Here is a 13,031-nt window from a genome sequence, read left to right as displayed (position 1 = left end):
CTCAAAATCCCGATCTCAACTTGAAAATCGAATGCCTCACAGACCTTATCTCGATAACCATCTATAACGCAGCCCAAACGACTGATGAGACCAGGTGAGCTTGTACTCGCTGCCTTAGTGAGCTGGCTAATACAATATCAAGGCTGCACAGTGTCTATCAAGATAACATATCCGTGCCGCCACCGCGGCTTACAATGTGCCATGTTCTTTATCAGCTTAGTTGGCATTTTGGTACAATATTTTCTATTTGTCACTTAATACAGCATTTTCGATTATGATATTGGGGGACCTCACCGGGTCTCAATCGCCGAGACCACATCTGCAGCCAATATGGATCTATGCCGGTGAGAATATGGATGAGGCACACAACGTACACGATATACAAGCCAGGTACTTTTGGATTTGTGCGTACAAAGGTGTATATGCATCGACAATTGGATTGAACGACCAAAAGACAATTGAGATGCTCACTTCAGCTCTCTGCAGGTCACTATTGCATGTCGGATCATGGCCCTTTCACCAATACCAGCTACGCGCAAACCTCATTAGCGAGCCAGCTAGCCAGTACACCTGCTGCGATCTGTTCCTTCAGCCCTGATTCTAGGTTCCTTTCTTGTATGCTATGCAGTTTGCGTCGTGCATCTGCAGCCGTGCCGCTTCTGTATCGAATTCTTTGCTTCTGTATCATGTCCCCTAACCATTTCGGCACACTTTGTCTTGTAAGTGGTAGGCCCGCTCCATGTGTGGCGCCTTATATATGCTGTGCCCCATGTTTTCCCCAGCTCTTGATCCAATGTTTTGCATACTCTCCCCTCCAGAAACCGCTGACCGGCTGCTCATCCACTGCCGCGTCACCCAGCTCTTGGTTTGTTAACAGACCGGTTGTTGATAAGTCTCAATCGTTCACCGCCGTTTGTGGTACATGTTCCGCGAAACGAGACTGGCTGAGACTTGCATTAGCCGCAGCTGCGGTCGTCTTTGCGGGCCGCTCGGCGCGAGGCTTCGATACAGGCGTCTCCATCTTTCTCGAGAGGCAATGTCTCCATATTCGATATATGGGTCTAGTCGTACCAGTATGACTTTCGTGCAGAGGCTAGACTAATAGTATAGACGCAGCTCGTCTTCGGCAAACTATCTGAGAATCGACCGATGATAGGGGACCTTTTGAACGGCTGCCTCTATCTCAACTTGGGACTAATGATGATTTGCTCTCTGCGTTCAAAGGACTGCTCCAGGTTCTGACTCGGAGACAGTTTTGAGGAACCTGTTCTATCACTTCTAGATGTGATAGCCAGTTCAGCTAAAGTACTTACAGCCAAGGAATCATCTGCAATGCATGCATATTGATTCATCAACAATATCCATAACAATATCTGTGTCCCCAAACTTTTGTAATGATAAGCGGACTGACTGCACTGTATGATACTGAATTCCATCCGTCTCAATGCTGCAAACTCAAAGTAATTATTAAAACTAACAATCGTTATGCCCGTAGACAGTCGTGGTATCTAATGCTAAGCTGAAAACAAAATAAGAACTCTTAGAAAACGTTCCAACAGGTATCTGCCTGTGCCACAAGCACTCCTCCCCGGTCTAAGACAAACCATGCATGCATACATATTAACAAGCCGCTCCTCTGCTAAGACAATCAAAACCAGAAATGACTTGATAAAGCCAGAGTGGCAAAAAGCAATCTCGTAAAAAGCACAACCTTGTGCCGGTCTCGTAGCTACAGTACGCATCATTGGGCGCACTATCTCGACAGCTGCACCTCTCGGCAACTTTTCTCGGGCCGTTCCGACCCTCACTCCGTGTTAGTGGGCACGAACGAGTACCCCGGGTTGATAACAGGAGCCAGGATGTATCTTTCGCCACTCAATGGAACTGCAGTCGGATAATGGAAAACAACATGTTTTGCAACACATGCAGCATAACTGCCACGCACGTTGGCATCAGCTCCGGCCAAACAGCCAAGTCGAGTTTCCCTTCGAGGCCAACGTCAATTTGGAAACAGAGTCGGATGAGACCCCGCACAACTAGACTGGCCACCAGCTCGCACGCCCACGTCACGGACGAGGCGTAGAATGTGAGGCCGAAATTGTACTCCTCATCGCCTTCGGTGTCAAAAGCGAAATAGGGGTATACGTCCTTGTTGGCGCCGAAATGCAAAACCAGAATGCTTCCAAGGAATGCAACCATGGACACGTTTTCGGCAAGGAATCGAATGAAGATGTTGCGAGTTTGAAGCTTCTGATATGATCCGAAGCTCTGTGAGTTGAGTCCCAGTAAAGTCAGGGTCTTGTGCATGAACGAGGTCATCATTATAGGCGTGATGACAACAAGGCCTGTTGATGACATGATCTGAAGAGTGATGAACTGTTTCGGTGAACGAAGTCGGGCGTATAGTGCGCGAACGTACATCTGATAAGTCAACATGAAGTATCTTATACAATATGTTAGCGATTGCAAACTCTGACATATTAAAGGACTGAAACTCACAGTTTGAAGATCCAACTCAAAGGATAGCTTCCAACACGTTCGCCCTCTCGAATGCCAAGAACCCAACCACTCAGGGCGTCTAGGAGATGCACCGTGGCAACCCAGCCGTAAACGTATACCGCTGTTTCCAAGGTGTTGTGTGGTAAGGTCCGAAGATAGATCTCAGCATACGCCTCTCCGATCACATAAGCCATGAGGCCGATAAAGAGAGCAACACAGAACCACAAAAAGCGAACAAAGCTTGCTGGTAGCCACCGTCTGCGCATCCTAACGCCTTGCGGTCGCAGCTCAGGTTCAACTTGAGTCACATCGGTCTCAAACAAATCTGCAGTAACATTTCGACGTCTACGATCCCTACCGTTGATCGTGTCCGGCTCTCCAGTCCACCACGACGTGGTGAAGATTCGTTGGGTCTCTGATAGGGAATGGCGCAGTCCGATATGTCGTTCGTTTGTGGTGAGAATGATGAAAGCTATCGTAACGGGCAAAGCCATGATAATGAATGTCCAAGAGATCCAGGCTGTGTTGTGAAGGAGAATATCGCGAAGGTCCTCGTTATAGTATATCGGAATCGGCACAGCGATGGATAAGATAGCGATGAGTGACATTGTAAGTGGGAAGCCGAGGGATTGTGGCCACCAATTGAGGCTGTAAAGGTTGAACACCTTTGTGATCCAGATAAGAGCCGTGAGGTTGTAGAAGCTATAATAGACGAAGAGAAAGAACCAGAAGTTGACTTGGACTCGTGCAGCTCCGTGACCAGGTATCTTACGTCCGTCCGGAAGACTGTCTTCGTCTCCATCGTCAAAGTCCTCGTTAGGAATTTTGTATTGGGGAAATGGAATAGCGCACCATGCAACAGCCTGGTACCAAGTTAGTCATGTTCAGTTCCTTCGTTATAGCGCAACAACATACCAACAAGGCTGGCATCAACACCAGAAATGCATATCGAGTCCACCACTTATCAACCACCCTCTTCACCGCCGACTGTCTTGGATTGACCCAGATATCCAACACCCACCGTTGCCATGCACGTTGCCAAATAGTCCGATCATCTTCAAACTCATAGTCGCTATCATCTGTGTCCCCGTCAGCATGCGCATCAAAGGCACCGTATCCAAGAATATGCACGCTCCCTCGATTATCGACGGTATTCGATAAGAGGCCAAGCTGACTGCGCCGACGTGCGACGGCACCAGGGCGAGGAGGCACAGCGCGGAAACGACCTAGGAGAGGGGCCGAGTCGTTGGGACGGACATGCGACTCGGTGCCCTGCGTGAACTGAAAGAAGCTGGGCATGGGATGGAGGAAGGGAGTCGGTGTGATCGAGTCGTAATGTCTGGCTACATCGAGAGGTTTCGAGGATATATATTATCGTGTTTCTGTATGAAGTTCGCGGTTGTATCTATCAAGCACTGAAATTCGCGATTTCGACAATGCACAAAATAGAAAGAAGGAAAAGCCCTTGGATTCAAAAGTCGGTATCGTGAGTGGGAAATGCAATGTTTTGTCTAAGTGTCAGGCTAGGTAGGTGCTACTCACGCCTGACAATCCGTGCAGGGGTCCAAGTTCCTATTTCCTGGCATGACGCGCGCTACCCTCTTTGAGTGGGCTTCAGTGGATACATCTGGCAGACAATTGCAGGGTCCTTCTAATGCAAGCAACTTCATGCCCACTAACTGCATCCTCTTTGTGAGACTTTTGATCTTATCAGATCTGTCTCTAATGCATTAAGAACCTCAACTCATCCGATGGTTCGTACGATTACAGCAACGGCCATCTGGTATCCAGGAACACAAATTATGTATCATTGTAGAGAAAGAGGGATAAAGTGCACCCATTGCGGTAAATTCAAACAAGCAGTCTGACTCTGAAGGGTATAAAAAGAATGGCGTAGCTACATTCTCATGTATTATTACAAAATATAAATACTCAGGCGCCATAAAGGCTCAGCGACGCTTGAGTCAACCGCTATCCTAGCCTTGCTCTGAGGTCGTGCTCAGGCTCTCTACTAATGATTCCCGGTCTTGCTCATCCTGGTCATCTTGTTCATCTACAAGTACACCTCCAGTAATATCGTCCGAGAAAGCCACTGTCTTTGCTGAAGCATGCTTCGCAGACGGCTCTACCAAACCACCACTCCAGGGCTTGCATTCTTTAACATGCTCACCGCATCGCAGACAGGTCCAGCCCTCGCCTTCTTCTCTCTCCAACCGAGTAGCCAAGCATACAAAACAGTACACACACCCACAAGGAATTGTCTCATATGGGTTCGTGATATCTGTCTGTGCCGAACCGATAACACCACCGGATGCTGCCGCCGCCATGACTTCGTTTTCCGAAGTTGCGTTATTTTGGTCCTGATAACAAATAGCGCACGTCCTCTCGGGAAGGAATGCATATTCTCCATTCGCCTTGCCCTCATCCTGTGGTCCCGTCCTGATAATGTCTTTGGTCTTCCGCCAGGTCCTGGTGAGCCAACGTCGCCAGCGCTGGATGCCGATCAGAGGCAGCACAAAAAGCAAAAACTCGGTGAAAGCATGCCAAACAAGCTGACGGTTGAGGTATTCGAATGAAACCTCTCGGCTTACTTGGCTTGTGGGTGGCGCAAGTCTCATCCTTAGAACTCTGTCGAGAAGCGTTCGATACCGTCCGTGCAGTAGGAAAACAAGAAATGAGACACAAGCCGCTGCTGAGTGGACAGTTGACAATGCAGAGGTCAATTTCGAGAGTCGCTTCACTCGGGGGCTCGGCTCGTCGTAGCCATCATCGTGTTCCATAAGCCAATCCTCCCATCTTCTCCAAGCATAATTTCCAAAGACTGTGATCAGGCCGTAAGCAGACTTTTGCGCTTTTGAGGGCGCTTTCAAGATAAGTCCGTCATTCCTGGCGTCGGTATATTTGAGGTTTTGAAGAGCCGCACCGTATGTCGCATCATGATCCCAGACAGTGAGCTTAAAGAGGACGGCCCTTAGTGCCAACATAATTTCAGCCGACCAGTCATCGTGCAGATGTCCTCCACCAAAATACTTTAGGCCTTCAGAAACCTGGTCTTTCAGGATGTCCAACAGCTCTACATCAAGCAATTCGGCGTCGACTTGTCCTACTCGAAATGCAGGGCGCGTGCCCTCCCTTGTGGACACGGCATCCCAAGCAGATCCGATGCGATTTAAGGGGTATGGTAAGCGCTCGAGGTTGGCTCTGGGTCGAGACGATTGTCGCTGTGCAGCGATGCGAGCAGCGGCTTCGGCCTCACGGGTTTGTCGACGCGCAGCGACGCGGCGCTGGGCTTGTGCGAAGCTCGAGTCGGTCATTTGACTTTGTGCATGCGAGGGACCGTTGAGGGTAAGATACTGTATGTCTGACCGATGGGGCTCGATCGGTCGGTTGGCAGTTGGGCTTGGGCGGTTGTTAGTGTGAGCTTCGTTGTATGTTTAAGCAAAAAGGAAGCGCGCCGTACCTCGGCGCATCGTATCGCATCTGGGGTTAGGCGGACCCATGACGACAAGGTCGGGGTCCCATCCCGGGGGGGGTCGTCCAACAGAAGCCGAGGTGTTACAGTGCCTGATCGGCTACTTTACCATGCCGTGACCCTTTAAGTTACCTACCTAGGTACATGGCACATGCATAATAAGCCAGGGATTTTTCCTTTAAACCTGTGTTCTTGGTCTTGTCTTGGTTACTTCATGTGAGTTGTCGCTTATTAGTCTTGGCTTGTCTTGTGCTTGGATCACCCTTCTGCCCCCAAAATTCCCTCCCGTCTTCTTCACTCTTTCCTCCGATTACCCCGGACCCGCTTCAGCCCTCCGCCAATAAGCATTCGACTACTTGGGTCTTGATAGTGGCAGGAGCCGCTGGGCGAGCAGGTAACGGTGTAAGTCACACAGACAAGCCCAAGGATGGCAAGTGCGCCTTGAAAACCTACACCTTCAACAAACAAGCTTCTATTGCTTCTGGAACTATCATCAGTCTAGCAATGAGCTAACAAAAACTCCTTTCTCAAAGCGTCGTGTAATCGTCAACGAACCAACAACCAGGCTCTGGGGAAACGAGCCACCCTTACCAACTATCTCACCTATCAACCCTTGGCAAACCCAGATCGTTCAGTACAGTACAGTCAGTACGTACCTGAACAACGAGCAGGGGCCTTTTGCTATCTCCGATGGCTTGCATACAACCAGTTGGATGCGCGTATCTATGTCCCGAAACCCGAAACCCTGGGAGCCGGAAGAGTAGCTCCCAACCGCCGGAAGAGATACGTTACTTTACCTACATAACTGCGTCGAGCTGATGTCTCTCTCGTTCTCGCTCATTCGAAAAAGCAATAAAAAGCACCGAAATGTCGTGTGTTTGCACCCACCCGCTTCCTACATCGCTCTCACGCATCAGAGCCGGTTGTTCATCCGCACTGCACAACCGGCAGCCAGGCACATTCTTCTCTGTGGAGCCCTTTGCAAACAATCAGAGCTCGAGCTGACCCCTATTGAGACAAGATGGCTGTTTGTAGTAACTCTAATAAGTTGCTCAGCCCTGTCTACTGATTAGAGTAGGCGGGAGCGTTTGCAAGGCCCGCTCCGGATGGTTGCTTCAATGGGGCTCCGTACTGGGACTACACATACGCAACGTCTCTTTACGCAGGGACGAGCAATACAGATTCAGTCAGGAGTTTGATCAAGATGAAGTTATTCCGGTCTTGAGCACCATCTATCCCATTTCTAGACCAGAGAGATACCAAGACTTCACCAAATTAGTGGTGGACAACTCATACTCATAATGGTCCTCGCGAACAGCAAGGGGGGCATAAGACAGGGCCAACAGCCCTATGCTACTCTCCAAGGATCATCTGCCACTTTACAGAGGTTATGTTAACATGCTCCAATGACAATCCAGCATGAATATGTAGGCAGACGTTTTTGTTAGATCTTCCACTTGCCTAGTCCTTGACCGGGAGCCAGATCCACGCCACATACCGACCAGCCAACACCACAGGGTGACAGGTTAACATTGCAGCATTGTTTGAGATTCACCTCTAACTCATGTTCCATTCTTGCAGCTATGATACGATTGGGCATTTGCTTTTGTTTGGTCCTGACGATCAGTCTTTATGCACAAACGCTCCTATTGTTGGCCAACGCCTATTCGTGTTAGATTCTTGTTGACACCAGTCGTGCTCCTATATTTAACTTACCCCTTCATCTATATATATCGCCTATATGGCACTGATGCTTGACACAGACCCGTGCCGATTGTTGGTTCCAGACAAACAGACCTGATTCGGTACCACACGACACCCTCTATTGGATCTGACCCGCACAACGGTTCCTTCTGGAGACATCTGCCAACAAATAGAGGTATTCCCGGACCTCGAGTTTCCTCCTCGTTATTCCCTCGAAACACTCAGCCTATCTGTTATCAGACAATGGCAGGTTCACCACAAGACGACATTTCGGTCAAGACTGAACTCGACTCAGGTCGGAAGCGAAATCGACCGGAGCGTTCAAGTGCTCAACATCGTGCTTCTATTGCTTGCATTCAATGCCGTAGCAAGCACTCAAGGTGTGATGGCTACATGCCCTCTTGTACACGCTGCAGGAACGACGGGAAAGTATGTCAGTATGCCAAGTCACGGCGAGGAATTCGCGATCCGAAGAAACGCAACATGATCAAAGATGAGGCTTCGGTGACAGACCAAGACGCCAGAACGGAGAGTACACCTTCGCCTAATCCTCCAAGCATCGATAACCCCCTTCGCAGCCAGATGCGTCTCTTGGATCTGTATTATGCCAATTTCCATGTCGCACATTCATGGTTGCCACCCAAATCGAAATACGAAGACCTTTTAAGAGAAATACCGATTGGAATGCGATTTCTTGAAGCAACAGTCGACTACATTGGCTCTCAATACTCCAACATGGATAGCACGCCGTTATGGGAGCGAGCTTACGGGATGTTCCAAGACCATCTTCCACTATCACATTGGTCTGTGCAAGCACTTCTATCCTTATCAATTGCTGCATTCGGCGAGCAGAACAGCGCTTGGCGCTATCTATTCCGTCAGGCTCGCGAATTTGCACTACAACTTGGCCTTCAGCACAAAGGCTATGCTGATGGCCAAAATGATATCATAGCGGAATCTTGTCGCCGGACGTACTGGGGTTTATACGTTCAGGAGATGTTACTAGGCATGAGAGATGCGTCAACTGGTCCACCTCTATACCTAGCAAAATCGAACGGGTGTCCAGAACTTCCATGTGGGGAGTGGGAGTACCAGAATCGCGTGAGTATAAAGTAACGACGCCGCGTATCGCATCCAATACTAATTCGTATAAAAGTCCCCTGTTCAGAACTCACCTCGCGAACACTCTTCTTGGGGGTATCTCATCGGTCTCATGGACATTCACGACCACTATGTAGCACAGTTTCTCAAAGTCGATGCACTTGAAGAGACGAACCAACGTATTACTTCATGGAGGTTAAGTCTCAGGGATTCGAGGATAGACCGTGTGGATAATGATGGGATGGCCGATATGATACTATATCATGCTGTAAGTGCTTCTTCTAGCCCATGGTTGGCCCGGTTACTTACAACGAACTTTACAGTTGGCTCTTTCTTATGGGTAAGCTAACTGTTGGACATCCCAAACTGTATTCAACCCCAACTGACCTATTTGCAAAGTCTCCAGATTCACTTCAACGATAATAAAGCTCTAGAAATCACTCGTGAACACTCGGAATATAGAGGCCTCTCTCAGAGCAGCGTGGCCACTGAGCCAGGCGTTTCACTGCCTCTTCAAGCGTCGTTGCGCCTGATATCACTCTTCATCAACATCCCGGCAGAGAAGTACTCTCCGTCATGTATCCCTTACCTGTGGATGGTACTGGGGCCTCTTACTAACCATTCCGATTACGCATTAAGGGCTAAGTTTTTGGTGGACAACCTTAAAGAGTCTGGCAAGTCTTGGTCCAGATCAAAGACGCTGTCAAAGCATCTTGAAGATACGCTGATGAGTGCCACACACGGAACCTCGCACACGGCGCAGTTCCCAGCCATAACAGCCGTTCCTGATACGCACTCAGTACCACATACAGACGAAACCCTCTGGTACATGTCGAACACAGCGGAATACATGGCAATGTGGCCAGAATATCCTGCGCAGTCAGGTATGCCTTGGCCAGGGGTGATGCCCCAGGACTTCGGTGATGGTTCGACATCATCTGCGGTGGCCACAACTTCGGGAGAATCTTTCCAGAGTTTCAATGTCGAAGCAGAGGGTAGCGATGGTAGATCAGGAACATTGTCTCCACATGTAAAGACTGAGGGACAATGGATGTAGGACAAGAACATAGAGGGATTTCTTGACTAGAAGGCAGTATAGAACTTGGCCCGTAATGGTATGGTTAAAAAGCAGGAGTTTGGAGTATGCTAGGATCCTTAATGAAGTCTTTGGTCTGTTATCAGTTAGTTTTTGCAATCTTGTTGCATACTTTGTTTGCGTAATCCAACCCTGGTATACGCGTGATGTATGGTGTCTTTTGTGTCTATTGTGTACCTTGGCCATGGAAGAGAGCACTTATCGTACTTCCAGGCTTCACTTATCAGAACCTCATCTATAATTTTCTAGGTATCTATGATTAAGGCCCAACTTTAGTTAATAACGCAAAGAGTCTGCCTCCCATTGGGTTAATTGTCTGTTGAAGATCGTGACCGTTGATACCCTAGACTGAAAACTGATCACGAGGTCTGTCTTGGTCAGTTCCTCTCTATCTATGGCCCCACTATTGGCCGACGCTAATTAAGGCAGCTTTAGCAAGGGTCTTTTGCCTCTTCCCCACCAAGACTCCCGACAAGACTCGGTCGGTACCTAGTGACCTCACTTGCCTCTCGCCTTAATGTTTGCCGCCGCCGACCTCTCTCTTGCATCATTCATCAGCATTAACTTCATTTTGGCGCCTGTTCACGAATCGTGCACAATCACTTTTTGGCGTGAAACTTTTATTTTGGCCTGTATATGACTCATTGCTCATAAGTCCTACTTTCTGCTGCCTTCACGACACCCGTCAGAGATTCACGCTTCAAAACGCTGGCGCATATAGTCGCTAGAACCTCGACATAAAATACGACAATTCTACCTACCATCATACCTATCTAATGCGACCAGGTGTTGCAATCAGATAACATCTGACTTGGGGCGACGTTACAGTGACGCGCACTCCTGTACGACTCAACTGTACTCGAGTGTTGGCGGCGGATAACAATGGTAACTTCGCGCAGGCGTGAGCTTCGACCTGAAGACTCGTGGCGCTTTGTCGAAGGCGAGAACGACAGTTTTGATACGAGTATTCTTCCATCGCTCGACGAATCATCACCGCCTACATCTTCTGGAAACTTTCCTTCCCAGCCGTTCTCCCAAGACACCATCGGCTTTGCTTCGCAAGACAGCATTCGTGACTTCGGCGCTGACCCGGACGACGAACAAGTCATCCTCCGAGAACCTTTCCGACCAAGTCTTTCTCGCGCCAGTGTTAGCGCAAGCGGAGAACGGGTCTTCAGAACGCCTGATCCGGAGTTCCATATGCCTCGTTTAGATGCCTCAGGTGAGGGAAGTATTGGGAGTGAGCGCACGGTAAGAGGCTTGGGGATAGGATATGGCGGCGACGAGGGCGTAAGAAGGAGGGGGAACCCACCAGGACCGAACTATTCGCGGCAGAAGGGAATGGCGCGCACGAGATACGATGCTGAAGATGATTATTACCGCCGTCAACGTCGCGATGAAGCGCCGCCGACAGTTGGCGGACAACTCGCACAGAGCATTCCCGCAGCTATTTACAACACCCTCGGCTGGTTCCTCAACGTCGTTGGACTTGCGTTTAGCTATGCGCAAAAACCCTTCGCGATTCTGTTATCGATCTACCTCTGCTTTGGTGGCCTTATCATTGCCCAGAATATGGCAACTCGCTCCATCGCTGCATCTCTCTCGCCAATCTGCCGTATTCCAGGCGCATCAATCCTCAACCTCCCGTTTTGTCCATCTCCAGACTCTATTGTGCCACCCGGTAGCGATGGATCACCTGTTGAGTTCGACGATCTTATGAACGTCCAATCTAAATTCGAGCAGGTCCTCGAAAAAAGTTCCGATGGCGTATCTTTGCCTTTTGAGATGAAACGTTCGGAAACGGCTATCCGAGACCTTCGCAGCCTTGTGCGACACAGTGACCTCCAGGCACGCGATGAACTTCTCTTTGAGTTTGATGGCTATGTGGATACAGCGCGACAAACAGCTGCCGACTTGCAAAAGTTCAATACCCATGTTGGTTCGGCCGTTGACGCTGTCATAAGCATCAATCGCTGGACGTCTCGCTATCTCGATACCTTGGGCCCTGAAGCAGATGATGCGACCTCGCTATCTTCTCCTTCTCCGATCCTCGGCTGGGCATCGTGGCTTTTCCATCCTTTCCAGCCAACCACCGAGCACATCTTCAACGAGCGCGTTCTTCTTGACAAGTACATTGAGCACACAGCTCTGGTTTCAGACCGTATATCGACTTTGATACTCGAAGCGCAAGCCGTTCTACGTTTACTCACGAAAGCGGAGGACCACCTAATGCTTATCTACGACATCAGCTCACGATCTTCTGCCGATGCAGCATCTCGCCGCGAACACATCCTCTGGAACATCTGGACGATTGTCGGCGCAAACTCGAACCAACTAAACAGCATTTCGCGCCAGCTCGCTCTCCTACGTCAGGTCGATGCGCAGCGATCTTCAGCAGTTGCACAGGTCAACGCACTGATTCTTGAGCTGGAGAGCATCCAAGCTGGTCTTGGAGACCTTCGCGATCGAGTAGCCGAGCCCGAGGTCTTACGCAACAGCATTGGTGGAAGCACTCCTGTCCCTCTCAGTGTGCATATTGAGACCATTGATCGGGGAGTTGAGCGTCTCGAGGACGCAAGAAGCAGGATTCGTGCGGCTGAAAATGATCGTGTGCGAGATGCATTGGCCAGAGGAGGAGTGCGCAACGAGCCGCTACTCGAGGGGCAAGGAAAGTGACGTGGACAAGATTGGACAACAGCTATTCAAGTTTGTATGAAACAGGGAGACTGATACTCTCATTGCTTGTTGGGTGTTCGAGGCGTAGTTAGAATGGCGGTTACAAAGAACGAGCATAACATAACACTTGGTCAAGACAGGTATCTGTTGGCTATTCGAGCAAATGATTTTGGTATCAAGAATATACAGGCTTTTGTATCGTTTTCGTTAAGTTTCACTTGGTATATTACTTGATCAACGATTTGTTGATTCCCTATAAGGGCATCTAGCCATCGTCCTAATAACATCGCCTGATCTCATGGTATATATCTTTTCCCATTGTAATGCGCCATCAGAGCCAACGGAGACAGACCACTGTTAGTCCGCCGTTCTACAGCGAAATTCGACACTGATTGTAGTATATACAGTTCTCGTAAACCGAGCCAACGCCTCATTAATGCCTACCCAATGCACCGATAAATCCCAGTAATAATCGTGAAAAAC

General features: G+C 49.2%; 4 protein-coding genes across 4 annotated transcripts; 2 read left to right on the top strand and 2 right to left on the bottom strand.

Annotated features, from left to right (window-relative positions):
* Nucleotides 1-1,412: 1,412 nt before the first annotated feature.
* B0J16DRAFT_408382 (uncharacterized protein) lies at nucleotides 1,413-4,097 on the bottom strand. The gene is made up of 3 exons (XM_046133029.1): nucleotides 3,415-4,097; nucleotides 2,500-3,362; nucleotides 1,413-2,443 (listed from the first exon to the last, which is right to left on the bottom strand). The coding sequence occupies exons 1-3, from the start codon at nucleotides 3,796-3,798 to the stop codon at nucleotides 1,876-1,878; spliced, it is 1,815 nt and encodes a 604-aa protein (XP_045988331.1). The 5' UTR covers nucleotides 3,799-4,097; the 3' UTR covers nucleotides 1,413-1,875.
* A 72-nt stretch (nucleotides 4,098-4,169) lies between these two features.
* On the bottom strand, nucleotides 4,170-6,146 carry B0J16DRAFT_326430 (Pex12 amino terminal region-domain-containing protein). The gene has a single exon (XM_046126008.1). The coding sequence runs from the start codon at nucleotides 5,811-5,813 to the stop codon at nucleotides 4,476-4,478; it is 1,338 nt and encodes a 445-aa protein (XP_045988330.1). The 5' UTR covers nucleotides 5,814-6,146; the 3' UTR covers nucleotides 4,170-4,475.
* Nucleotides 6,147-7,745: 1,599 nt separating this feature from the next.
* On the top strand, nucleotides 7,746-10,169 carry B0J16DRAFT_4377 (uncharacterized protein). The gene is made up of 4 exons (XM_046133860.1): nucleotides 7,746-8,776; nucleotides 8,832-9,044; nucleotides 9,100-9,116; nucleotides 9,176-10,169. Exons 1-4 carry the CDS (start codon nucleotides 7,919-7,921, stop codon nucleotides 9,831-9,833), a joined length of 1,746 nt encoding a protein of 581 aa, XP_045988329.1. The 5' UTR covers nucleotides 7,746-7,918; the 3' UTR covers nucleotides 9,834-10,169.
* A 180-nt stretch (nucleotides 10,170-10,349) lies between these two features.
* Nucleotides 10,350-12,742, top strand: B0J16DRAFT_326425 (uncharacterized protein). The gene has a single exon (XM_046126007.1). The coding sequence runs from the start codon at nucleotides 10,755-10,757 to the stop codon at nucleotides 12,546-12,548; it is 1,794 nt and encodes a 597-aa protein (XP_045988328.1). The 5' UTR covers nucleotides 10,350-10,754; the 3' UTR covers nucleotides 12,549-12,742.
* The last annotated feature ends 289 nt before the right edge of the window (nucleotides 12,743-13,031 follow it).

This window comes from Fusarium flagelliforme (assembly GCF_020744385.1).
Source record: "Fusarium flagelliforme strain FIESC 12 MPI-CAGE-AA-0113 chromosome Unknown B0J16scaffold_1, whole genome shotgun sequence".
NCBI lineage: Eukaryota > Fungi > Ascomycota > Sordariomycetes > Hypocreales > Nectriaceae > Fusarium > Fusarium flagelliforme.
The sequence above is the reverse complement of the archived record's forward strand: the minus strand, read 5'-3'. Positions and strand labels throughout refer to the sequence as shown.

Coding starts and splice junctions, on each gene's coding strand:
- B0J16DRAFT_4377 (XM_046133860.1), top strand. CDS start 7,919: ATGGCAGGTTCACCACAAGACGACATTTCGGTCAAGACTGAACTCGAC. Junction 8,777..8,831: donor AGTGGGAGTACCAGAATCGC/GTGAGTATAAAG, acceptor TTCGTATAAAAG/TCCCCTGTTCAGAACTCACC.
- B0J16DRAFT_326430 (XM_046126008.1), bottom strand. CDS start 5,813: ATGACCGACTCGAGCTTCGCACAAGCCCAGCGCCGCGTCGCTGCGCGT.
- B0J16DRAFT_326425 (XM_046126007.1), top strand. CDS start 10,755: ATGGTAACTTCGCGCAGGCGTGAGCTTCGACCTGAAGACTCGTGGCGC.
- B0J16DRAFT_408382 (XM_046133029.1), bottom strand. CDS start 3,798: ATGCCCAGCTTCTTTCAGTTCACGCAGGGCACCGAGTCGCATGTCCGT. Junction 3,363..3,414: donor TGTTGATGCCAGCCTTGTTG/GTATGTTGTTGC, acceptor ACTTGGTACCAG/GCTGTTGCATGGTGCGCTAT. Junction 2,444..2,499: donor TTGAGTTGGATCTTCAAACT/GTGAGTTTCAGT, acceptor ATATTGTATAAG/ATACTTCATGTTGACTTATC.